The sequence below is a fragment of the Pygoscelis adeliae genome, unplaced genomic scaffold (genome assembly GCF_000699105.1).
Source record: "Pygoscelis adeliae isolate BGI_AS28 unplaced genomic scaffold, ASM69910v1 Scaffold16, whole genome shotgun sequence".
NCBI lineage: Eukaryota > Metazoa > Chordata > Aves > Sphenisciformes > Spheniscidae > Pygoscelis > Pygoscelis adeliae.
In genome coordinates this window covers 5,563,562-5,588,403 of record NW_008825162.1, presented here as the reverse complement: position 1 = coordinate 5,588,403, position 24,842 = coordinate 5,563,562, and the positions used below count along the sequence as shown (strand labels likewise).

At 36.5% G+C, this 24,842-nt stretch overlaps 1 protein-coding gene across 4 annotated transcripts in view; it reads right to left on the bottom strand.

Annotated features, from left to right (window-relative positions):
• KCNMA1 (potassium large conductance calcium-activated channel, subfamily M, alpha member 1) overlaps positions 1-24,842 on the bottom strand; it is a 513,257-nt gene that overhangs the window by 117,426 nt on the left and 370,989 nt on the right. For all 4 annotated transcript variants that reach the window (XM_009328726.1, XM_009328723.1, XM_009328725.1 and 1 more), the window contains exons 15-16: positions 16,469-16,578; positions 6,279-6,347 (exon numbers count right to left, since the gene is read on the bottom strand). In XM_009328726.1, coding sequence (XP_009327001.1) covers positions 6,279-6,347; positions 16,469-16,578 — 179 coding nt within the window. The remainder of the gene's footprint in view (positions 1-6,278; positions 6,348-16,468; positions 16,579-24,842) is intronic.

Here is a 24,842-nt window from a genome sequence, read left to right as displayed (position 1 = left end):
ACTGTACCATTCCCCGTGCGACTGAAACAGTAGCAATATCATCTAGTAATCAGGAAGATATAATATTGTTTAAGTACTATTAATACATTATCTAAAACAAGACTATGTGGTATTACTGACTATAGCCACCACATTTTTAAATAAAACCAGCTATTATCCTTGATTGTTGCATGCCATGCCCAGATGAAATGCACCACTATTAGCGTAACAGCCTTTTAAAATGTGCCATGTCATTCACACAACTATAGAATTAGAATTACAAAATCAGTTTGAGACAGTATTTTTTGTTTCAGGGGATGTTTTGAAGTGGAGTGTGAGGGTAGGTGCACAAATCCCACAGTGGGAGTTGCGTGCATACCAGCTTCACACTGATTGTTACTCATGAGTATTGCTTCTTTCTTCTGGGCTCTATCATTGACGTTAATTCAGATCCATATTGCTCTATACAGAAAAATCCAGTAAGACACTAAAAAGAATACAAGGCAAAAGACACAGTGCACATTACATGCTACCGTATATTCAAGCTTAATTACTACAAGCATATAAAAGGTTGCTCCCAGGAGTTAAGTTCCTTACAATAGCAACTACTAAGTCATGATCTACAGGATGTGCATAAGGTATGTTATTGGGGCACAGTCCAAACTAGTTCAACGGTGCTGGTGAATTCAATACACTTTGAAACAATTAAATTATTCTTTCTGGTTCCAGAAGTGATTGATTATCAGTACAATGAAGCAGCACAATATACTTTATTCTGGGAGCAAGCAACTTCACTTGGTACAACACTTCTTCATATTGCTCATCATGCCAGCGTTAACATGCCTCCACCACAAGATAAGATATACTTAAAAGCAAGAAGCGAAGTAGAGGTGCAACAACTGCAGATCCTTGAAGATGCTAAGTGTTGCAGTAACTTCTCTGCAGTTGGATCATATCAATAATGCCAAACTGACAGGAAGCCACCTCTCTTTTCACACATCTACTCATAAACCACAGGAGAATAAGACTAAAAATTAAATAAATATAACATGTACAACACGCAACACAACAGACATTGGAGAGTACGATGAAGAAGGAAATTGAAATGTCTGGACAATGAGAAGGGATCTCCAAAGAGCACCACTGACAGTCAGACAGACTGCTATAAGCAATTAGAAAAACAAAGCTGAGAGGGGGAAGAGAGATGAGGAGAAGAGAGGGTATGGAAGAGCATGCCTTATTTACTTCATCCAAACCAACAGCAGCAAGATAGAATGTAGACTAGAGAGGGGCTCACAGCATGGTATACCAAAAGAAAATGCAAAACATGCCATCCCAAAGAAAAACCAAAACTGAGAAACAAATACATTCGGTAACATCTTCATAAATGAGCTTAATAAATGTCATTAAAATGAATGTGACATATAGTACAAACTATCCATGGCACTTTCACTGGAACAGTACAATAGCTTTAATGAGTACTGTAGTATGAATAACTAGGCTCAAAACAGGACCAGCAATGCAAAGAATCAGGTATTTGGTTGTTGTTAATGGAAGGTGAGACTACAAGAGAACATGAACTACTGTATTGTAAGACGTGTTTTTGAAGGAAGACTCTGGGGAAAGAAGGACATCAATGAAGGTGTGAATATGGAGAAAATATGGCAGCACAAGGGCTGGTAAAGACGAAATATACATCGTCACGATACAGTACAAATGAAAAAAGAGGAGGGGAGATGTTAACAGTAAAGTCTGCTTTTCAAATGCAACAATCTGATACACCAATGACTCCACAAGGGGAAAAAAAAAGCCTAAAAAACTTATACTGTTTTATTTTGTACTTCCTGCAAAGAAGTTAGTGCGTGAGTCACAAGAACCAATGGAGAGACAAAATGCTATTCTCTCTCCTCTTTGAGATTGGGGACTCATATATAAATATACACACAGATATATATATATACACATAGACAGATGAATATATATATATGTATATATGTGTGTGTATATACAGAGAAAGATAGACAAAGATGTTATCTTCCTGTGTTCTTGGCAAGGAATTAGTCCTGAAGTTAGAAGGAGTGGAGGTAGGATTGAGGTTGGAAGGAAAGGTAACGAAGAGGGCATACCGCTTTCGGCTTCTGCAAACGACAAGAAAAAAATTGCAAATCAAACACTTTGATAAGAAATCAACTGGCACCAAAGCAAAAGCAAAAAAACCCTTTATTTAAAAGTCTTCAAGGCTCAAAGGTTTTTCTGCTGAGAATGAGAACAAATATATGGATAGACAAAGAGAAAATTTAACAAGAGGAGTAAACACAGGGTGCAGGAGGGAAGAATCCTGGTTACGCTTTCCTTCTTGCTTACTCACGTGGAAAAAAGAAAAAAAATAAGGGCAAAAAGGAATGCAAAAATCTCTCTAAAAGGGATTTCAGATGAGGCATTTGAATGTCTGCATTTTGAACTGATGTTTTTTTCTCTCTATTCCCAGCAAGCTCCACTGTGACATTTTCAGGTTGATGTTCTCCATGTTCCTTTAGCATTTTTTCTACAGAAGAAACAAAACCTCTCTACACATGAACTAAGAAAGACCATTTTTTAAGGTAAAGTATTTGACTTGCATCAGGAACACAAAAACTTAAATTTAAGTGCTTCCTGCTCTTAATAACTTATTATAATATTGGCAGATACTAATTAGAGATGAAGGAATGGCTAACTCATATTGTGACCCGGAACTACTGAAGTGCAGACCTTAGTAGCTGTTCAGAAACCCACTAAATTCAGTCACGTTTTGTAAACTGAGGTTTATTTGATAACTGAGCCGTAATTTAAACATTATTAAATATATAAATGTAAAGGTAAAAAAAAAATCTAATCATGGATATTTTAATTAATCTTTAAGATACCTTGATGAGAAACAGTTGCCTAAAAAGATGAACATACTATAGATGCTTTATCCATTATTTGAAAACGAGTTTGTATTTCTCATAATTATATTACCTATATTTAGGCTTGAAAACTTTTAAATTCTGCTTTTAATCAATCTTGTAAAGTCATAAATTGTTTAGAATTAACAATCTCATACTGTGAAAACTTGTTATCAAGGTGTGCTTAGTGTTTTGTGTAGCTTTATTAGGAGTCAGGAAAAAAGGAGAAAAAGCCCAACTGCAAGCAGGAAGCTCAGCAACTGCTAACTTGTACATTAATATTAGCTTAGATAGAGTTCTGGTGATTTATAATTACTATTGATCTCAAATTCCCTACGGTAGAGTTAACAGAATTTGGCTGTAAATCAGAAAGCTTTAGAAAACCAGCATCTAGGAGACTGCCTGGGAAAAAAAGTGCATAGATAAGTGAGTATTTATGCCATTCTACATGTAATGAAGACATTAACAAAGTCAATGAAAATTCTGCCATTGACTTAAAATGGTACTAGGATTTATCCTTAACACCAAGGTGAAAATTTAGAGAGGGGATAAGGAAATCTAGAATGCCCTCACATTATCACTTTTGAGACCTGCACACACTTCTGAATTCACTTTGCGTTGCTTTAGCTCTGAGTGCAAAGTGATGAAGGCAGAAGAAACTAATCTTAAAAGGAAACTCCCTGTGTAAGTAAAAAATCAGATATATAATTTACTTATATAGATATTCTATTATGACTAGTAACAAAAATTAAACTGGTGGGAGTAAGATCTTCTCATCCCTTAGGCAGACAGAACGCTTTGAAAATTTTCTCTGCTCCTGAAAATACTGGTCCTAGACCTACCTCAGCTATGGCAGGAAATACTAGCTCTTAATAAAAGAGTGCCACCTAGATAACATTCTAAATTTTTTGTTTATATTTATCATTGTTGCTCTAAATTGTAAACTGTGTAAAACCTCTCGATAGTTTTACAAAATATGAATCTAAACTATAATCCTAAAATAAATCGGCACATATCTACTGTTGGTCACTCTCATAAGGAGTGAAAGCTAAAAGGGTACCATAATCAGTTCCCCCTTCATCTTCATGAAGAATTACCGATGAAGAACTTAAGATATGAAGTAGAATAAAATATTTCCAAAGTCAACATCAACAAACATAATTGACAAATGACAAATTTATCCTGTTCAAAGACAGCTTGCACTGGTAAACCATGTTATTCTAGTTTTTTTCTTAATTCCCCATCTTTTCATTTAATAAGATGCAAGGAAATGCAAGTACACCTAAGAAGTGAGAAACTGAAGTTTTGTTCCGTTACCTTTCTGGTTAGACTAAAAGGCTCCAGCTCAGAAAACCACAAATACGTACTTAACATATTTGGGTTGAAGAGCGCAGGAACAAGCAGAACAGTAAAGATATGCTGCGGGTAGCTCTGTGATTCACCAAACAGTGGCTATAAAATTATCACTGGTTAATAAAGTCAGCACATATTACTGTGGATGGGGGTTATAAGAAAATGTGAACGTCTAGCTTACGTGCTCTCCTCTTGTTACATATGTATTCACAAAATCCAGCTGTTAACATCCTTTTGTTAGTACTGTTTCCTGCAATTTTTAGGCTCTTTTTTTTCTACCAAATTAATTAATTGTGAACTGTTACCTGTGTGGCTTTAAGTAAGAAGGAATATATGATTGTATCACATTGTGTTACTTTTTGTGGGATCCTCTGCATCACCTTGTGATTCAGAACTCAATCCAACTCCCACTGAAGTTAGTGCAAAGAATGATATGGAAGCCATGAATTATCTGTTATTACTGAAAGAGACTGTAATATTAGCACCTGTGTAAGTAAATGACAACTGAAGTAATGACAATCTAAAGTTGGGCAATAATTCTTAGGAGAGGCAACAGAAACCAAGTATTTTCTAATATTGGAAATACAAAATCTGGTAAATAGTTCCACTGCTGTTACTATGGTATTTTTCTTTTTTCTAGGAAGAGATTGAACTGCTCAGAGACAAAAGAATAATAAATCATTTGCTTTACATTAGCTAATGCAGAATGAGATCATTCAATGGAAGAGTATTTTAAGAGCCCCTGGCAGCTGGAAGCATTAAAAAAAAATCCGATTATTTAAAAAAAAAAAAAAAAAAAAAAAAGGATTTCTTAATCAGCATAGTGTGGACAAAAATAATATCCAATAGCACATACACCACTTCACATATCACTTTATAACATAGGAAAGAATCAAGCAAAACCAACTGTAGCGCATGGAAATACTCTTATAAACAGTTGTAACATTGCATTTTCCATGTCAAATGCCCCATGACAACATATAATAATAAACATTAAAATAAACTTTCAAAACCTCAGAAATTGTGGCATGAGCTCAAATGACAGAATTGGTTCTCCTGTGAGGAGAAACAATTGCCCTCGAAAGTTTTAGGTAATTAGTGGCCAAAAAGAAGATGAACTAATATGTATTGTTCCAGATTAACTACAGTAGTACAGAATATAATTTTTGACAGAGGAAAATAAAATTCAGCTCAGAGTCAGTATTGTCATATTTGTATTATATGCCCCTCCACGTGTTGCAGAGTACATTTCTACATTTTTGTTATACAAAAACGAATGTTACATAAAGCACTGATGGACAAGTTGATAGCAGATTGACTCCAAAGTTCCCTCGGATTTTTATGAATTTTCATACAAAAAACCCGCCAAGAAACACTACTTTTCCTGTCTGTGAATCTGTACTAATAAAAATGAATTTTTTTCTTTTTGGCTGAGGAAAGGAGTCAGTCGGTAATTTCAAGGCTAAATTAATCTTTTCCAGTTTCATGATACTCATATATGCAAGTTTTGTCAGAACAGATACCATATAAAGACTATGTTTATCCTATATTTCTGTTTATTCTGTATCCTATCTAAACTGGTTCTTCCAAACATATTTAAATGAAATTATTATTTTGAGAATACACATAGCCATAATGAGTTTTGATATCACATCTGTTTTCCATTTGTCCATTTTCAGTGAAGTAAGTTGGACCTCCAATTAAAACTGACAGACTATGAGCAAAAACTCTGTAAGTTTTTGTTTAAGTAAAAATGAATTGCACTTCTGGAGATGGGACATATGTGTCACTGTCCCCTCACCTACTAAATGTTCTGACTTAAATTAGTTTTAGGGAAAAAGAACAGGGCAGAAATGAAAGCCTTTCAGTGATACGTGAAATGGTGTAACGTGATGGCATGCTAATTATACTCTGAAATGTTTCAAAAATATAAGAATAGCTATGTTCATTCTGAAAAAAAAAGCAGGCAAAATTCTTGACAGTGCATTCCAGAACTTCAAAATTTGTAGGCATTGGACATACCTGCTTTCTCGTTTTTCCGACTTGTATTCTATGGCTATCATTAAGAGCTTTAGTTTCGCAAACACCAGTCTGCAGGAAGAGAAGAGGCCAAGAGTCAGTCCTTTTTTACAACCAACATCACATATGTAGAGATAGCTGTGGGGTATTTTTTCTTTGAGAACTTACACTAAGATCTTTTCCCATTTTTTCGGTTAGGTATACACAGAATGTATATTAAGGTCTTTCTATTTTGAAGGTAATGAACACATATTTTCCTAAAAATATAAACTGAAAAGTTGAAAACAGTAGCATAAGCACCAACACTATGTTACTAAGTCTACTTAAGCAATAATAACAAAGGTCACGATACACAACATAAAATTGCGTTTGGCTATAGTTGTGGATGCATTGAGGAAATTTTTCGAATCTTTGCTGGAATTCAGCTACATGTTGATTGTAGTGTGCATTCCTTAGAAAATATGTATGTACTGAACTAAAATGAGAGTACACTATTAATAAGTCAATATTTGCCAACTACTGTCACAGAGGAACAGCGTGACTGGAAGCAATTTCTGACCAATATATGGGAAGTATATTCTGATACTGTAATACACATTTTTTTCAGTTGTAAAAGTCTGTACAAGTGGCTATTTATTAAAACAACTCAAGGGTGATATTCATAGACTTGCAGAACTTTCAGTTAGCACAACAACATTTGCTTCAAGCTAATAGGCTCTCTGAGAATAAACGAACCAACAATGTTTTAAAAATAACTAGAAACCATTTTCCAGTTTTGTTATTGAAGTGTACGCAAATTCAACGCTATTTGCTTCCTGTTCTATGAATTTGTCACAAATTATTCTAGGGCTCACCTTTCAATTAGATGGCTGCCATCTTCTGTATCATACACTAACTTTTCCAGTTCTCAGTGCTTCTCTACAAACTTCCTTACTTTATTAATATTTTTGCACGTATTTCGAGAATATTTATTTTTCTTTAAGCAAATCTAAGCAATATTCTGCATACTTTGCATCAATCACATACTTAGAAAACAAGGAATTGGCTGCTGAACTGATAATATTCCATTTCTATAATAAATTTCAGAAATCTCTGTGAACAGTTAATTTCTGCTATTTCTTCAGGATTAGAGAATAATTACAGATAAGCATGGATATAGGGCTTCTGACAATGCTGAGGCAATGTGCTGCAGATCACATAAGGATATATACAATAGAATTTACTTTGCATTGTTTAAGTTTTGCAATGTAATTCTTGAGTATATTTTTTCTTCAAAAATTTTCCTTTTAAAGGACTGTAAAAGTACCTCTGTAGTCTCCTTGTCTGGGGAGGCAGGTGATATCTCAGTATTGGGAAGTAACACAGGGCAAGATTCATTTAACTTTTTTTCCAAATCAATTAAACCCCCAGCACTCCAGCCAATGTCAGAAATGGGCAGACAAAATCCTGATAGTTAGGAAATTCTTGATTAGCCCACCACCTCCTACAATATTAACAGGTTAATGAAGCCTGACTATCTGCTTCAAAAAAAGGAAAATAAAATAAAAAATCAATTTTCAAACATATTAACACTTGAGTACCCTATATGTTGTATTAAGACTATTACGTATCTGTTTTAAAAAAGATTATATACAACTACAATACAAACTAATACAATACAAAAAAATGACATACAAGTACAATATACAATAAAATACAATTTCATGAGCCATGAATGTCAAGAGTTCTAAATCTATTTTTTATTTTGACCACCTACATTCCTTTAGGAAACACACTTAACTTCTCTTCCTTCCTTTTCTATTATTTGATAATCTATCTATCTATATATCTTCCTAAAAAGAAAAAACACCAACAAACCAAACAGAGAGAAGCACAATGCTACCCTAATATTTGGCATCAGTATCGCATTCTTATCTATACATTTACTAAAAATATTTAAGTAGTAAAATAAATAGGTTTACATGCACTTGGCCATGCTATTAAACATTAGGATTAATACGTGTCACCATTTACCTGTATTGTGCAAATGTAGTTTGATACGATTAAAATGAGAAACAGAAAGATCTTAACCTGCTTTTTTTCCCCAGATACATAAAGAACCTTGTAATAAGAAGTTAGAACACTTTTTATCTCAAATTATTATGTAGAAGTCCACAAAAATTGTCAATGACAGTACATGAGGCATTAATTTGTATTTTATTTTCAACTGTCAGCATCATCTGCTAACTACTGATGAACACAGATGGTCAGGAACAAAGGCTCTTAAGAATATGAATCTGACTGTTTCTATCTACCCAGAGAGAAATAAATTGTTTTTGACATTAAATCTTCCTTCTTTACTGGTAAGACTATCATTGGCATAAATTAACCATAGATACCTGCTGTATTATTTGCATGTGAAAGTACTGGGATATTTAGAATTTAAAGAAGTTATCATTCTCCTTTCTGAGTTGCAAAACATGAAGATATAACCTTGATTAGTTCTTAATTATTTAATTTTGTACCAAACATTAAAAAAAAGGATTTTAATTAGAAAATCTACTGGAAGGAAGTTTTTTTCTTTTCAAACAAATTTTTTATTGAAATCTTGTACACCATAAATAATTCAGGTTTTTTTCTCAGGGTCAGTTATAACATTTTTTTGCTGAACTACTTTCGACAATGGAATAGGTACTCTCCTCAGGAGAGAAAAAGTACTTTCAACCTACTTCCATACCTTGGTTCAGCTGCAGTTAGCAAAAGTATTTTGATATATGTTACATCACTTTGCTATTCACCTAATGAAAAATACATGCAAAAATACCATTCTTGATTAAAAAGTAGTATCTTATAGTAGCATCTTAAGCTGAGCAAATGACTTACAATATCAGAATTCTTTCATAAATACGTTATTTTTGTCTTTTCAAACTATTTTTTATGCACATTGGCAACTGATGCTTTCTTTGGTACTTGCTAGTACGTTGTGTTCCTTTGGAGTTGGAAGCATGAGAATAGCAGGTACTTTACTTTTATGGAGCAGCAGTGTCTAAAACCAGTGCAGTCAATAAGCTTTGTATGTTGGAATAGAAATTATCATAATATATATTTAATAACCCAAATATCCCTTTTAAAGGTTTGTTAATGTCAGGCTCAACTGATTTTCAATCATGTGAAACTGGCAAAAGGATGGGCACCTTCTGCTTTCAACCTCCAGCTGGGTTCTTCCAGATGCTGAGCACTCATGTATTGCTCAGGCAAGAAAAAAAATTTAAGCAAATATTCCACTAGTAGAATTTCACAGAACTATTCAAAAAGTCAAAAGCAAGCACTGATGTAAGTGGTTGTCTGATCAAGTGTAAAATGATAAGTTTGTTAACAAGAGTTTTGGGGGTCTTGTTAAAATATTTGAAATGTATTTTTCAGGTGTCTTACTAGATCATTACATGCACTTCTACTATTGCATTAGAATTGCTGGACCTTTTTAAGCATGCTACAGACAAGCACATGACAAGAGAAGTTAGAGGAGGAATCGGAAATTAGAGATGCTAAGAAATGGAGAGCCACTGGCTAAAATCTATCACATATGTAATACAGACGGCACTGGTGGTGTTGCAATATTAGTTGCAACTCCTGTAGTTTTATATAAATTAGGAAGAATTCATTGGCTACCAGTAATGGAAAATTTGCTCAAAAAGTAAGAGTACTTAACTACTATTACAGTTATTTCCCATTAGAATACTGTTTACCTTACATGACTGTTGACTTACTATTTACACCTCAGAAAGATAGCAAAAACTTTGAGCGTGCTGAGAAAGGATAAGAAACCCTAAGAGGCCAGCTCAGGAATATAGAAGAATGAAAAAAATACGGCTGTGACGTGTGTGTGTAATCATGCAGATGTTTCTGGATCTGTGATTGCTATGTATCTTACATTGATGCGAAGCAGAAGTAACTCCACTGAAATAATGGAATCATTAGCTTAATGAAAAGCAAACAATGCCAGTGAGGAGTTTAGTTTACTAGACAGGCTTTAGTTAAGTGGGCAGTCCCATGTCAGATTAGAATTTTAACCATAATCTCAGCTGTGAAGAGACACAGAGATACTACATATTCAAGGTATGTTTTCCGGTCTAATCCCATCTGACCAATAAAATGAAACAAGTTTTATATTTTGCAAGTTATGAATCACTGGCTACAAAGCAATACTCCCTGCCAGGTTCAGTGCATGAAAAACATTGTTCACACTTACTGCCAAAACACTGAAGAATGCACTTTTTAATTTCTTTAGTCAGTCAGGAACCAATAGATGTATCAGAGAGAGATTTGAAACCAATGAAAAGTATTACATACAAACATTGTCTAATGCACCTGCATGGCAGCACTTTAAATGTACTTTAGTACTTCACGTAAACATTTCCCTGATGTATCTGAATACAATACACAAGTTTTGAACTCTCTCCTTTTGCTTTGTGTTGTGGTTTAACCCCAGCCGGCAACCACGCCCCGCACAGCCGCTCGCTCACTCCCCCCTGGTGGGATGGGGGAGAGAATTGGAAGGGTAAAAGTGAGAAAACTCATGTGTTGAGATAAAGACAGTTTAATAGGGAAAGCAAAAGCCGCACAGGCAAGCAAAGCAAAACCAGGGATTCATTCCCTACTTCCCATGGGCAGGCAGGTGTTCAGCCATCTCCAGGACAGCAGGGCTCCATCATGCGTCATGGTGACTTGGGGAGACAAACGCCATCGCTCCCAACGTCCCCCCTTCCTTCCTTCTTCCCCCAGCTTTATATGCTGAACACGACGTCATATGGTGTGGGATATCCCTTGGGTCAGTTGGGGTCAGCTGTCCCGGCCGTGTCCCCTCCCAGCTTCTTGTGACCCCCCAGCCTGCTCACTGGGGTGGGGTGAGAGGCAGAAAAGGCCTTGACCCGATGTCAGCACTGCTCAGCAGTAATGAAAACATCCCTGTGTTATCAGTGCTGTTTCCAGCCCAAATCCAAACCACAGCCCCGTACCAGCTACTGGGAAGAAAATTAACTCCATCCTAGCCAAAACCAGCACACTTTGTTAAATCATGATATGAGGCTAGTTTATCTTTGAAGGCTCATCATGGGAAGTATCTGGAAAAGGTTCTTGTCCCCCTAGTCTTTAAATGATCTCCTGGTTGAAGGTTACAATAGATTAGCTCCCTGTCTCTGACAGGGTAACAGATAGGGGAGAAAAAAAGAAAAAAAAAAGAAAAAAAAGAGAAAAAAGAAAAAAGGAAAAAAAGAAAAAGCTATCAGCCCTGTCAAGTGCAGAAGCTGAGCATTTGGTATGGGTCTTTTATGCACTTATTCTACAGACCTAACAAACTTTTTAGCAATAATTGTGTTGAATATCACTCGTGTATGGCTGTGGACAAGGCCTTTTGTCTTTTCCTTAGGAGATCAAGGTCTTACGGGATCATCCAATGTCCAAAAGGAAAACCCTTCTATTAAATTCTATGAGACTGAGTTGTAAACAATTAACATAAGTTAAAGTAATAAAAAACCACACTGAAGTGGGCCACAGTTTGCATAAATTAATCAAAAAAGTCAAAGTACTCTTTAAATCTAGCACTGTGAAAAAAGACCTCCAAGACGGGAACTCTACTAGGATAACGTGGAATTCATGGAAGCAGGAAAAGTAGACATCCAGAGGGAGCACACAACACCAAGGATAGATTTTAATACAAAAGCATGTAGAGAATATGGGTGACTCTTGATAAAGATCAGGCTCTTTTCTAGTGGGTTCATGAGTCCTTATGTAAACAATATAATAGAGTATGTAGAGAGTAACTTATGTCACTCATGATAATATGACATACGTCACTCATAATGACATATATTACTCTCTCTCTAGACACACATATACACACAGAAGCACTTCATACAGATTAATTATTTGTACCAGTTCCAGTCAGTGGTTGCTCATAAGACCAAGAACAGGTGAGCAAATAAATTTGCTGCTCATGGTTGTTGATACCACTACCATTACTAGGATGGTAGTGAGAACGTGAGCTGAATATTTAACAGTTTTAGTTGCTGACTGTCAGTCTGTTATGAAAACGCCGAAGGTAAGAAATGTCAATACAGAACATTACATTGATTTTTCTCTGTATTTCCCACATCAAATATTATCTTGGTTCACGAGATGATTCCTGATTTGAAATGCAATGGAAGTGCTGTGAAGTGTGGAATACATCCTACTCCAATACACACTTGGCTGAAGAGTTTCATAAATATTTGTCTTTCATTACCTTCGTGTAGTCTTACCCTGCTAAACAAAACTATCATTCCACTGTTCTTTCTGGCTCCCATTAAAGCTGATCATGTTGGAATAAGAAAACTAGGTAAGGATGTTGCTCCTGTAAGAGCTCAACTGAAGGTTTAAACACAAAGAAATGAAGCTTGCTTTATAAAAGTGGGTATTGTTAGTTTTCTTGGTATGAACAGGAAACATGGCTGCCACATATACAGTTTTTGAATTAATAAACCAAAATTTGTCCAGTAATTACTAGCCCACTAATTATTGCTTGTACCAAGTGTAGTAAAATCCAGGTTATCCAAAACCATGGTGTAAGCACTGGCAACGGCAACTTAGGCATCCATACTTTAAACGCATTAAAGAAGAAAGAACTGTGGGAAGCCGTAAGGCCTCTCTGCTGGTCTATGGATACTTTTCCATTGAAGCAGCTTTTTCATACTTGTGAAAAGGTTGCTGTCCACTGACATGAAATTAGGGAGCACAGCGGGACCTTACAACATCTGTTTTCATGCATTGGCTCTTGCTATCTCACGGGTGTGCCTGAGGAGACTATTTAGCACGTAGTCATTGGCTGGGTGGAGGCAGCGGGGCTGGCCAACCTTTTGCTGGGGGCACCCACAGGAGACTTTCTGAGAGGGCTTGGAAAAAGGTGTAAAATATAGGAGACATCTCTGGCAGGATCAGATGGAGCCTGATTTTAATCACAGTCAGAAGATGGAAAGCTTAATTTAGAGTCATGTCAGTCTAGAGGCAGTCTTGCGGTTTGGCCACTACCTGAGCTGAGCTTAGGTTTGTTGAGTCTAAAATTTGACACACATCTGCAATGTTGAATAAAGTTCTGGGTTCAGGAAAAAGCTCTTAATTTAACAGGTATGGACTGATCCAGCATCACTGCTTCAGAGAGGCAGAAAACTGTACTGGTCATATTATGTGTGGCTTAAGTCTCAAGAGTTCAAAAGTGCCTAAGATTTACCTCACCCTCCGAGACAAGTCAGAAATCTAGTTGAAGAGAATGGTACAAAGATAGAAGCAAGAACTTGACAGTTACAGGTAGCCCATGCTGCCCTTGCTCTGTGACAGACTGGCTTAATTTGGAGTTGCTCTCAGACTAGGAAGTACTACTACTATGAATATATCCAGAACAGAAATAATCTGTTGTGGAGCTGAGAGAGAATGCAGACAAACGCTGAGTGTCACCTACTCGCCTAACTTAGTTCTCCTTTGTCAGGACAGTGAAGTTTTTAAGACTTCTGTGATTAGCTCCCCAAATGGTCTGTTACAAAAACATACAAAAATCTTCATGACTGATGTGGAATATATGCCATCGTTATAAACCGTGCAACAATACGCTGCACAAATATAGAGGTAATGACATCTCTAGAATTTTGCCTTTTATTAAAACATGCTATGACATTTGATTGAATGAGTGACTTAAAAAATAGAACCAACAGCAAATGGGCCCGATTTAACATATATTAAGAGAAATGAACACCTTGCATACGCTGTTTCCACTGCTAGGTCAAGTGTGAATCCATAGATGTGCTAGCCTGACTAGGAAAATTTTTGGGTGGAGAACGGTGGTCCTAGAACTTGGGTGAAGGTTAACCTTGCATTCGTAAATATTAGAAGGCCCACTAGAAGACTCTGTGCTAGTGGGTAACAGTTTGGTTAGTTTACTCTTCAATCAGCATCATCCACATCTGGTCCAACAATATCCAAGGGCACAGAATGATAGGAATTACATTCATGTATTGAAAATATATTGGTGGGAATATGTTCACACAGTACACACACATATACTCAGAGTTATAAATAAAACTCATAGACTGATATTAACTTATATTTCCCTCTAATTCTTCACCCTGGTGTTGACATCAAAAGCTTGAAATTCTTCAACGATATTGAGTGTCCCATCCCCACTGAAAGAGGAGATGTTTCTCCACTCTCTTTATGTTTGTTATCCAAACTGTATGGCAGCCTATTTACCAAAGAATCACATTCCTAGACTGCCAATCAAGACCAATAACCTGAGGAAGCAGCACATCTCATTTAGTTTCAGGATTTTAAAATGTCATCGACTGCATCAATTTTAAAAGTGAAATTACAAAAACTGTTCTCAAAGTCTGTATATTTTGTGGGTAGTTGATCACACTAAGCCTGTCCACTGATTTTATTTCCCCTTCACAAACCAATGCAATGGACTTCTTCCTGTCCTTTGGTTCTTCTGGAAATTGAATAGCCAGTTTTTACAGTAATGAAAATACCTGTGCAAACTCATTAATATGTAACACTACATTTTAATTTTCAATGTGCTTTAATTAACCTGAATTTAATAGAGTTAGTAAACTGTTGGAAAATTTGAGATAAATCTTTTTCTTTAATTTAAGCTAGGAAACACAGTTAATTAAGCCTCCAGATAATCGAATGCTTTAGGAGAGCTCCAAAGTTTAGGTATGTTTCTAAATCTCAGTAAATGCCCTTTCTTTATTGATTATTTTATCTCAGCTCTACCAGCACAGTTAAATGACTGTCAGCTTTATGTCAAATACAGTCTCAGTCACATGTTTCTAAGAACTCGTATAGAAACTCAACTATGTTTGACAATGGTTTGGCATGGAGATTTAGTTTTCATGACTGTAGTTAGTGTAAATGGCACAAATCACCAATCATTCTGAATATAATACCAATCTCTAGAATACGTTATGAGATTTTCTATTTCAAGATATCCAGGCAAAATTTTGTGCTTACAGTAATAAACATTTTCCCTCAAAAACCTAGTCACAGTCTGGTTAACACAGTGGAGGGATGGATTACGAACCCCTTCATTTTACTAGCAAATTCACAACTGGGCTCTGTCATAGCTACATCCCAGAAAAAGACAGATGTTTAAATGGATAACATTTGTCTAACAGTTGTTTCTCCCTCGTTCTTATGCCATAACCTATGTTTATGCCACTGTAAAAATCAGAAAAGGTGGCAGAAGTGAGAGGAGTTAAAGCAAAATCATTCTCCTTTACATAACAGATGATATCTTACTTCTTCCTCTATTTCCTCCTCTAAGAATGGAGTCCGTAGAAGTTTTTCTATGTTATCTAGTTAGACATCAAACTCTTCAGAGTAGGGTCTGTTTCTTTTTAAGCATTTGAACAGTGCCTAGCAAAAGCTGTCCACGGTCTTTGCTGTGACCTTTTGGTACAGCTGTAATGAAGAACAATGCCAACAGAAGAGGAAGTATGACTGTGCTAAACTATCCTGACTATGTTTGTGGCCACGGTATTTATCATAGAAACGTTGTGCATACAAATCTCTCATTCACAGAATCATTCTAGGACAAATATAAGGACTTTCAGTCTCTAGAAATAAAGGTGTAGCATGGCTTATGCTATGGTTATATACTATATGCTTCAAATATTCCTTTCTCATTACAGAATAGACGTATTTTTTCTGACATATTTCACTTGTTAAAAGTGGTTTGCAACCAGTTCCACAGAGCTCTGGATGCCACACTGCTTATATGACTCCACTACATCTGTTTCAATTAATGAATAGTTTCCTTGGAATGGGACATAAGCCAAGATGGTGACGCTGACAACCACCGTTCAAAGAATGGGAATCATTAGAAGAAACAATGGGACGGCACTTACAAGTAAACAACTCAATTTAAATGGATTGCTGATGAATTTGTTCAACACTGAAAACATTTATGCTTTCATTTACAATCACTTAATTCCAAATCTCTTCTGAACACAGGCATTACAAAGTTTGGAATACTTCCATGCAGTGATTGCTTTAATGTTTATTTTATTGGATCCCATCTGATGTAGCAACATTAGGACTGTAGCAGAGTGAAAAAGTCTCCTGCAGAAACCTTAGATTTCACTTGAGAAGGCAAATACTTATGTATATTAATATGTATTTCTACTTACTCACAAACTGCAGGGAAGGACAAACCCACAAAGGCACTAGACAGATATTCTGTGTACATTTCATTTGCAACTCCTTCCAGGTAGTATTTCTGCCACGTATCCTCCTCAATCTAAAACAAAGAAACACAGATGCAGAGTTCTGAGTAAAACCAAAAGCTTTCTTTAAAATTTACAAAAAACTGCTTAAACACGTATCAGATTTTAACAAATAAGTCAGTAGACTATTATGGCAATTAATATTGCTTATTTTTACAGGGTTTCCTGGAATGCCAAAAAAAAAAAAAAGAGTCCATGTAAATCAATCCCAGTCAGTAAATCAAGTGTCCTATGTAAAAATAATACAACTCAATTCTTGGCAAGCACATTCAGCATGAAGTGAAACAAGGTTGTAGAGCACTTGAGGAAAATAGTTTTTTAATTTGCCCTTTTTGAAACTTCTCTAGTGAAATGGTTGCATTATATTGTTATTTGAGCCTCTCTAACAACGTTTCAATTATTTTCACCCTGTTTAGAAGTTGATCAGCAGTTAAAACTCATAGTTTAAGATTATAAATTTTTTTTCTTCTCTGCATCTATAACTAACAAGGAAATATGAGAAACGTATTCAAACAATTTCTTCAATCGTCATCGGGACAACAACCAAAGAAAACCTTTACTGCTAAATTCAGAGATCTTTTACTGTTGAAGGAAAACAAGTCAGGACTACCATCGAAAGCTCAATATATTTGCCTAAGCAGAAGTTTCTAGTGATATTTGAGATGCGCGTGCAATCCCACCTAGCTTCCAGCTGCTGCCCTGGGGTCTGTGGATGCCGTGTCATATCTGTAAAGCTTATGTCTCAGACACTCTATAAAGTCTTTCAATTAGCATCAAACACCTATCTTAAGGTAACTGGATCAAGCCACCTAGTTTCCATCAGCAGCAATAGCACTATAATTCAGAAGAGCAAATACAAAGCTAGCTGATATGACTGGAAATATGGCATATGCTGAAGCTGTTCACTGTTGAAATCCCAGTTCTCTATACCGTAATTTGTGCCCTCATCCAAAGTTTGTTTGAGATTTGACTGTCATTCCCAATGAGACCTCCCTAGGCAAACTAGGGAAACCACCACAAACACGCAGCCTGAAATACCTAAGGCTCCACATCAGTTGCTTCTCTATTTATTACATCACATTAAAATAGAGCAAAAAACTCAACCACAATGCGACATTCCTGCATGTAATTATCTCTTTGGCTTTATTCACTAATTGTGCTATATAAATTGTGTGAACAGAGAAATTCATATTTGCAAGAATTATACAGAGCACCAAAAATGTATGTATAAAATACAGTATATATAAAATTAGCGAGAAACATGTCAATTACATCAGACTAGCAAAAATAATGTGATGTATCTCTTTTTTTTGCATTACCACATTTTCATCTGGAAACAGGTAAAAAGAGAGATTGAGAGATCAGAGATTCTAATTTTCTCAAATAAGGCACATGATTTTACAGGTCATGGTAATATTTATCTTGTAATTTAGTTCATGTATAAAAGCAGTATTTTATTTTTTTGCAAAAAAATAAAGAAACTCTTACTTCCACTGTTTAGGTAGCCCCATTATGGTCTTCATCTTACAGAGCAGAAAATGAGACAGTACTGAGTTTAGATGTCAAGGCCATAATGAGAAAATATTTTTTTTAAAACTACTGGTAGAGATTTGCGAAGCTACCTGAAAGGTTGAAGTACCAAATACCGACTGATTTGAGAAGGACTTGGATAACTATATAGCTCTTAAACTCTTTCACAATTTGTCTTTTTCTGATATCCCCAGCTTTTCCTGAAGCTCAGTCGACATTGTGTGAAGAGATGACAATACTAACCCTGCAGGAAACAGAGCTCTAGCCAGGCCCAATGAAGTGGCAAAAAGGATGCTTCAGGAACATCCATCCTCATAAATTACTGCAGGTAAGGCTCAAGTGCTTTAATCTACACTGCTGATCTTGTTTGTCTAAAGAGCCAGCGTAACGGCAACCAGCTAAGTATGAGCCAGATTTTTTTCTTTTCCATTACATAGAGAATTCTCAGCATTTCAGAAATTCTTATCAAAGAATTCAGTCCAGTAAGATAAACAGCTTATTACTGCTTTAAAATTTTGTCCAGCTACATTACTGCGCACTACATCAAATGCCTTGGATAATATCCAGTCAATTATTTTAATGGTATAAAATGCCTTATGGCAGCAAAACATAGGCCTATATATTCTTTATGGTAAAAGCCTTATGGTACATTAGGAGGAGTGTGGGGTTTGTTATGAACATATATTCCAAACAGCAATATAAGTGTACATCTCTGTCAGTATTCAAGGAAAGGAATTAATACATGGGTTGTAAGTGACTTGGGTAAAGGTGTCCAAATTAATTTTTCAGCTATTCAGCAATAAATCAAATTGAGAAAAGCATCTTTAAGCAACAATTTATCTTTGTCTGTTGTGTCAAACTACAGCTGTTTTAAAAGAGCGTTAAAGCAAGAGGTTCTTGCGTAACATACAGGGCTTAAAGGAAATCTCACCATGTAAATTCAAAAAAGGATAAAAACTTAAGATGGAAAAAATTAAACCACATACTCTAATCACCAGACAGTTCAGGTCTGTGACCAACAACATACTCTGCATTTATAATGTATCCAGCAACTGGCTTTCTGCCTCTTAAATTTAAAAATGAACTCATGCCTAAATAGATATCATTCAAGACTTTTTTCTGCATATTAATTCTATTTTTCTTTTAAGTGGTTTGCTTATATTGTTGTTTCATTAGTTGTACATCTTATTATTCTACTCTAAATTATGCTCCTAAACAAGGTATAATCAGATGAAAGTGTTAAGTGTTTAACAAAACTTTTAAGCTAAGTAATTGATATTTTTTAATTTTAAATTAAATCTTCAGGAACTTTTAAAATCTTATACGCTTTGGGAAATAAAATTATATGCGCGCAGGCTGTAAAAGTAAACTACATTTTAAAAACAGAAGCTATAATGGTTACGGAGGCCTATTCATTCCTCAAGAGTCTAGAACAGATTTTTCTTGTTCCTTCTTATACATTTTTAGTAAACACTTAATAATTTTTTCTAAAAGTTTTAAGTTATAGTCCTGTATTCCATATTCTTCCTCCAGTTCCAAATCAGGAAGCTCACAAAACCCCATAAAACAGGAATACTATAGAAATGCAGTGATGCTCCTCTTCCTACTCCTTTTCTTGCTCTTTTGGAGAGCTGTCTTCATCCCTGCTTCACCTGCCTGCACTTCCTTAAGTCTTTGCCCTTGACTCTGCCTCTTTGTTTCTCTTCTCTACCCTATCGTTACCTAACATCACCTACAATACCAACAGAACTGCTTCTCTAGGCTAATGTCCTGTATATCTTGCTTTCTATTTCCCTCTTAACTCCTTTATCCAAATGGAAACATCAGCCTGCCTAACTGACGTGTTCTGGAGGATGTATAGCCACCAACTGACAGTGCTTTCACTGACAGAGTTCTTTATCTTACTTCCCCATCAGCGGTGTTACCACCTCCTCTTTTAGACTCGTAACGTGGTTGTCTTCTTTGCCTGCTTCAACCCAGTCACTTATTCTATGCTTAAATCATGCAGATATCTTGCCTTCCCATTAATCAGGATAATCTGTGAAAAAATATCTAAATCACGTTAGAAAAAATTTCACCTTTAAAAGCTCTAAGAGACAGCAAGACCAATTCCATGTCAAATGAGCATTTTATGGATAGCCAGTACCAAAAAAGTGAGGGATGCAGTACTGTCATACATACTAAGCTCAGTGAGCAAAACCAGGATTATATTATTCATTACCAGGAAATAAAGCAACAGCCGCATTAAAAGGCTTCGGAAAGGGAATTACAGCTGAGCCTCTACAGTTGCAGGAGCACATGTCAGGAGTGCAGTGTCCTAGCAGCATGTGTAAGAGCTACAGCTCTGCTAATTGTCTAACTTAAGGAAGCATTTTCATACCATGACCACACATGGCTCGTATTGAAATGCTGAGCTTTTCAAACTCTTTTACAACTTAAAAGCAGCTCTTCCCTGTAATAGCCTGATCCACAGCTCGTTTAAACCACTCAAACCTTCTCTACTGAGTCTGACATGCTTAGGATCAAACAACAGTGTGTTTTGACATAATGATTTCAGTTAGAAAAAAGAAATCAAAATAAATTTCAGATCATTATCATGTTATAATATTATATTATTAAATACAATTTATTATATTGTTATATTGCATTATTAAATATTACTTTTACTTTTATATTATATTATTATGTGTTATCTTATAGTATAATATGACTTTCATTGGAACCTGGTGTGACACAAATATCTCTTGGACAAACAATTTTCCAGTATTGAAAGAATCTGAATTCCACAGCTATTTTGACAGGACTTATATAGTATTTTATATAAGTTTGCATTTTTATCCTACAGGCTGAGTACGAATTTGGGATTCACCAATCTTTTCCCCATGTTAAACTAGTCAAAAGGCACTCTTTCGAAAGAATGTTCTGAAGAACAGAAGGATTGGAAACTTTTTAAGAAACCAGTGAAACATAAATTACAATGATTTTATTTCTTTTAAATTTTGTTCTCCTGTTGATAGGCTGTCAGGTAACCAGTTACTTTAGCTCTGGAGAAGTAAACAACTGCAAGAATAAATTACAATATGGAGATGTTCCAAATCATACACTCCCTAACACATGGACTGCAAACAATCAAGAGAAATTTCTTCCATAGAAATTGTTTCACCATTCAGAGACCATGTGGGATGGTAAAACGGATTTGCATTGTCTTATTCTCCACCACACACAGAGAAGTCATATCACATTTTTCATAACTCTTTTATTTATGTGAAGCTTGCAAATGTTGCTGATCAGCAACTCTTTATATATAGAAAACAGATAAAGTGCAGGCTTGGTAAAAAATAAGAGTAACGATAGCAAGGACGTGTTTGTAACTTATGGTCTATTTTGTGGCTTTTTCTTAGATTGACACCACCTGGGGTTGGAAAAAAAATATACAAATACATCACGTGTTTCTCCTTTCTACTTTCTTCCTTTGCTTTCTTTTCTTTAGACAGATGGTTTTGCTTTGGAGAAAGGAACTGCAGATCAGACCAATAGTTAAGTGCTCAGCCTTAGTCAAGGACCAAGAAAGGACTGGAAAAAAACAAACTCATTCACAAAGCAGTGATCAAGCTTCATTGATCATAGAATCATAGAATAGTTTAGGTTGGAAGGGACCTCTAAAGGTCATCTAGTCCAACCCCCCTGCCCTGGGCAGGGACATCTTCAACTGGATCAGGTTGCTCAGAGCCCCGTCCAACCTGACCTGGAATGGTTCCAGGGATGGGGCATCCACCACCTCTCTGGGCAACCTGGGCCAGTGCTTCACCACCCTCAGCGTAAAACATTTCTTCCTTAGATCTAGTCCAAATCTACCCCCCTTTAGTTTAAAGACATTCCCCCTTGTCCTGTCGCAACAGGCCCTGCTAAAAAGTTTGCCGCCATCTGTTTTATAAGCCCCCTTGAAGTACTGAAAGGCTGCAATAAGGTCTCCCCGGAGCCTTCTCCTCTCCAGGCTGAACAACCCCAACTCTCTCAGCCTTTCTTCATAGCAGAGGTGTTCCATCCCCCTGATCATTTTTGTGACCCTCCTCTGGACCCGCTCCAACAGGTCCGTGTCTTTCCTGTGCTGAGGGCTCCAGAGCTGGACGCAGTGCTCCAGGTGGGGTCTCACCAGAGCGGAGGAGAGGGGCAGAATCCCCTCCCTCGACCTGCTGGCCACGCTGCTTTGGATGCCGCCCAGGAGACGACTGGTCTTCTGGGCTGCGAGTGCACATTGCTGGCGCATGTCCAGCTTTTCATCCACCAGTACCCTCAAGTCTTTCTCCTCAGGGCTGCTCTCCATCCCTTCATCCCCCAGCCTGTATTGATACCGGGGGTTGCCCCGACCCACGTGCAGGACCTTGCACTTGGCCTTGTTGAACATGATGAGGTTCACATGGGCCCACTTTTCGAGCTTGTCCAGGTCCCTGTGGGTGGCATCCCATCCCTCCAGCGTGTCGACCACGTCACTCAGCTTGGTGTCATCTGCAAACTTGCTGAGGGTGCACTCGATCCCACTGTCTATGTCATTGATGACGATATTAAACAGTAGTTTAATACTGGTTAGTGTTAAATTAACCTTCATGAAGTGATTGGAATGTTTAAGATATGTTCTGTTAGGATATCATGAAATGTTGATTAATGAATTTAAAGAATTGCTGGTATTTGGGATGCTATAAAATGTTATTATAAGATAATGCTAATAATGGACTAAAGATGATCTTTGCATTTTATCTCTGCCTGAATGATGACGTTTTCCCTGTGATTGCAAAGAGAGAGGCGGTCACCTGCCTGGTATTTTTTGGAAGGCAGTACCTGCTGGTCTGCCAGAAATGAAACACTAGGAACCTCCAGCGTTCAATATTGCTTTCCTAATTCCTTGAGTCTTGCAGTTACCCTGAGTTTTAATAGAGTAAGGTTCCACAGATAAACATAATCAGTTTCACCCATAATCCATGTCAGTAAGGTACTAATTTCAAAATCCTTCAAGTGAGAAAAAATACTTTAGGACTCACTGTGTTCTTGACTAATTTAAGCCTTTGTGATGATATTTTAGAGTCTGCTGCTGCAGCTAACCTCAAAAACTGAATCCCTAAACAAATCTGGTTATTCATAATATGTGTGTTTATTTCCCTTTAAAATACTTAACCATAACTTGAGTGATTGTTGTCCGGTCCATCCCTGGACTTACTGATACTTATCTACTACTTACCCATACTTATCTATACATTAAGAGTAAGTTGCCAAAACTTAGCTGTTAATGTAGAGATGAAAAAATCTGTCCCATATGCACTTATGAAGCAGATGTTTCACATGTCAGTTGCCTGAAAACAATGGGGAATAGTTGAATGTTGTGTAAACTTTATAGAAGCAAAGAGAGCTAATTTAGTGTGAGTTTGGTTCAAGATGCTACTAATCAAGGTTACCACAAATATCATTCAGTAGAACTATGAAAGTTATTTATCTGGTTAGTGAAATTTATATCTTGATTTTAGCCTACCTGAAAATATTGCTGTGCTTACAAAGACGAAAACAACCTTGGTTTTAACTTGAAAAACAAAGAAAAACCTACAGTAGTTTCAATTTTATGGTTATAAGGATAATTTTGTTACTGCAAATAATTACTGGTCTATCCTATTTCAGCTCCTGACAGCAGAATATGGATATTTGTATTTTCTACCTTTGTACAGTATGGACTAATACAGTTGAGACAAAGAGAATAGATTTCATTTCAGTGAAAAGTTTTCTGTGGCAAAGCTTTGCTTGTTAGCTGAACAAACACATTCCAGCAGAAAGCATAACTCTATCTTTATTAAGTACTGTGGGTTCCAGGAAACTAAAGTGCTACTTTAGTTCTGATACCAGAGAGTGACAGCAGGCTTTGTCTCCTGTTCATCGTTACCCCTGTGGATAACTGCCAGTTTGAGAAGTTAAGAATTTAGATCATAGAATCACAGAATGGTTTGGGTTGGAAGGGACCTTTAAAGATCATCTAGTTCCAACCCTCCTGCCACGGGCAGGGACACCTTTCACTAAATCAGATTGCTCAAAGCTCCATCCGACCTGACCTTGAACACTTCCAGGGATGGGGCATGCCATCCCCAGATAAAACCTTTATTATTTACTGGAAAATACTGTCTTGGTAACAAAAATTGTGAACAATTAGGCAGTCAAATACTGTTTTGGAATAAGGGGATGTGTCTTTACTGGTAGAGTAATTAAAGCAGAAGTTAATGCCACCAAATATTTCGAATAGAATAAAATGTAGCAGAAAAGCTGCAGTGAGGAACAACATGAGAACACCAGAAGGCCTGAAGTACACAAACACAACAGCAGTGAACCACTTCAGTGTGGGAAAAATAACCAACAAAACCCTTGATATTATTGGGTCCTGCTATCGTTTATTCTTTTCCCTTTTACCTTTTCTCATGTCTTGCATGTTATTTCTGTTTTCATTTAGCCTCATACATAGAATCATAGAATCATTAAGGTTGGAAAAGACCTCTAAGATCATCGAGTCCAACCGTCAACCCAACACCACCATGCCCACTAAATCATGTCCCTAAGTGCCTCATCTACACATAGGCTTCTACAGATCTTATATAAGGAGTAAGTGTTGAATGAAGAGACAATACTTGATCAAGGACAATTCTATTCCTTTTTTTTAATTTGGATTCATCAAATATTGCACACCTCAAGCATATCACCAAGCAATGACAAAAGGCAT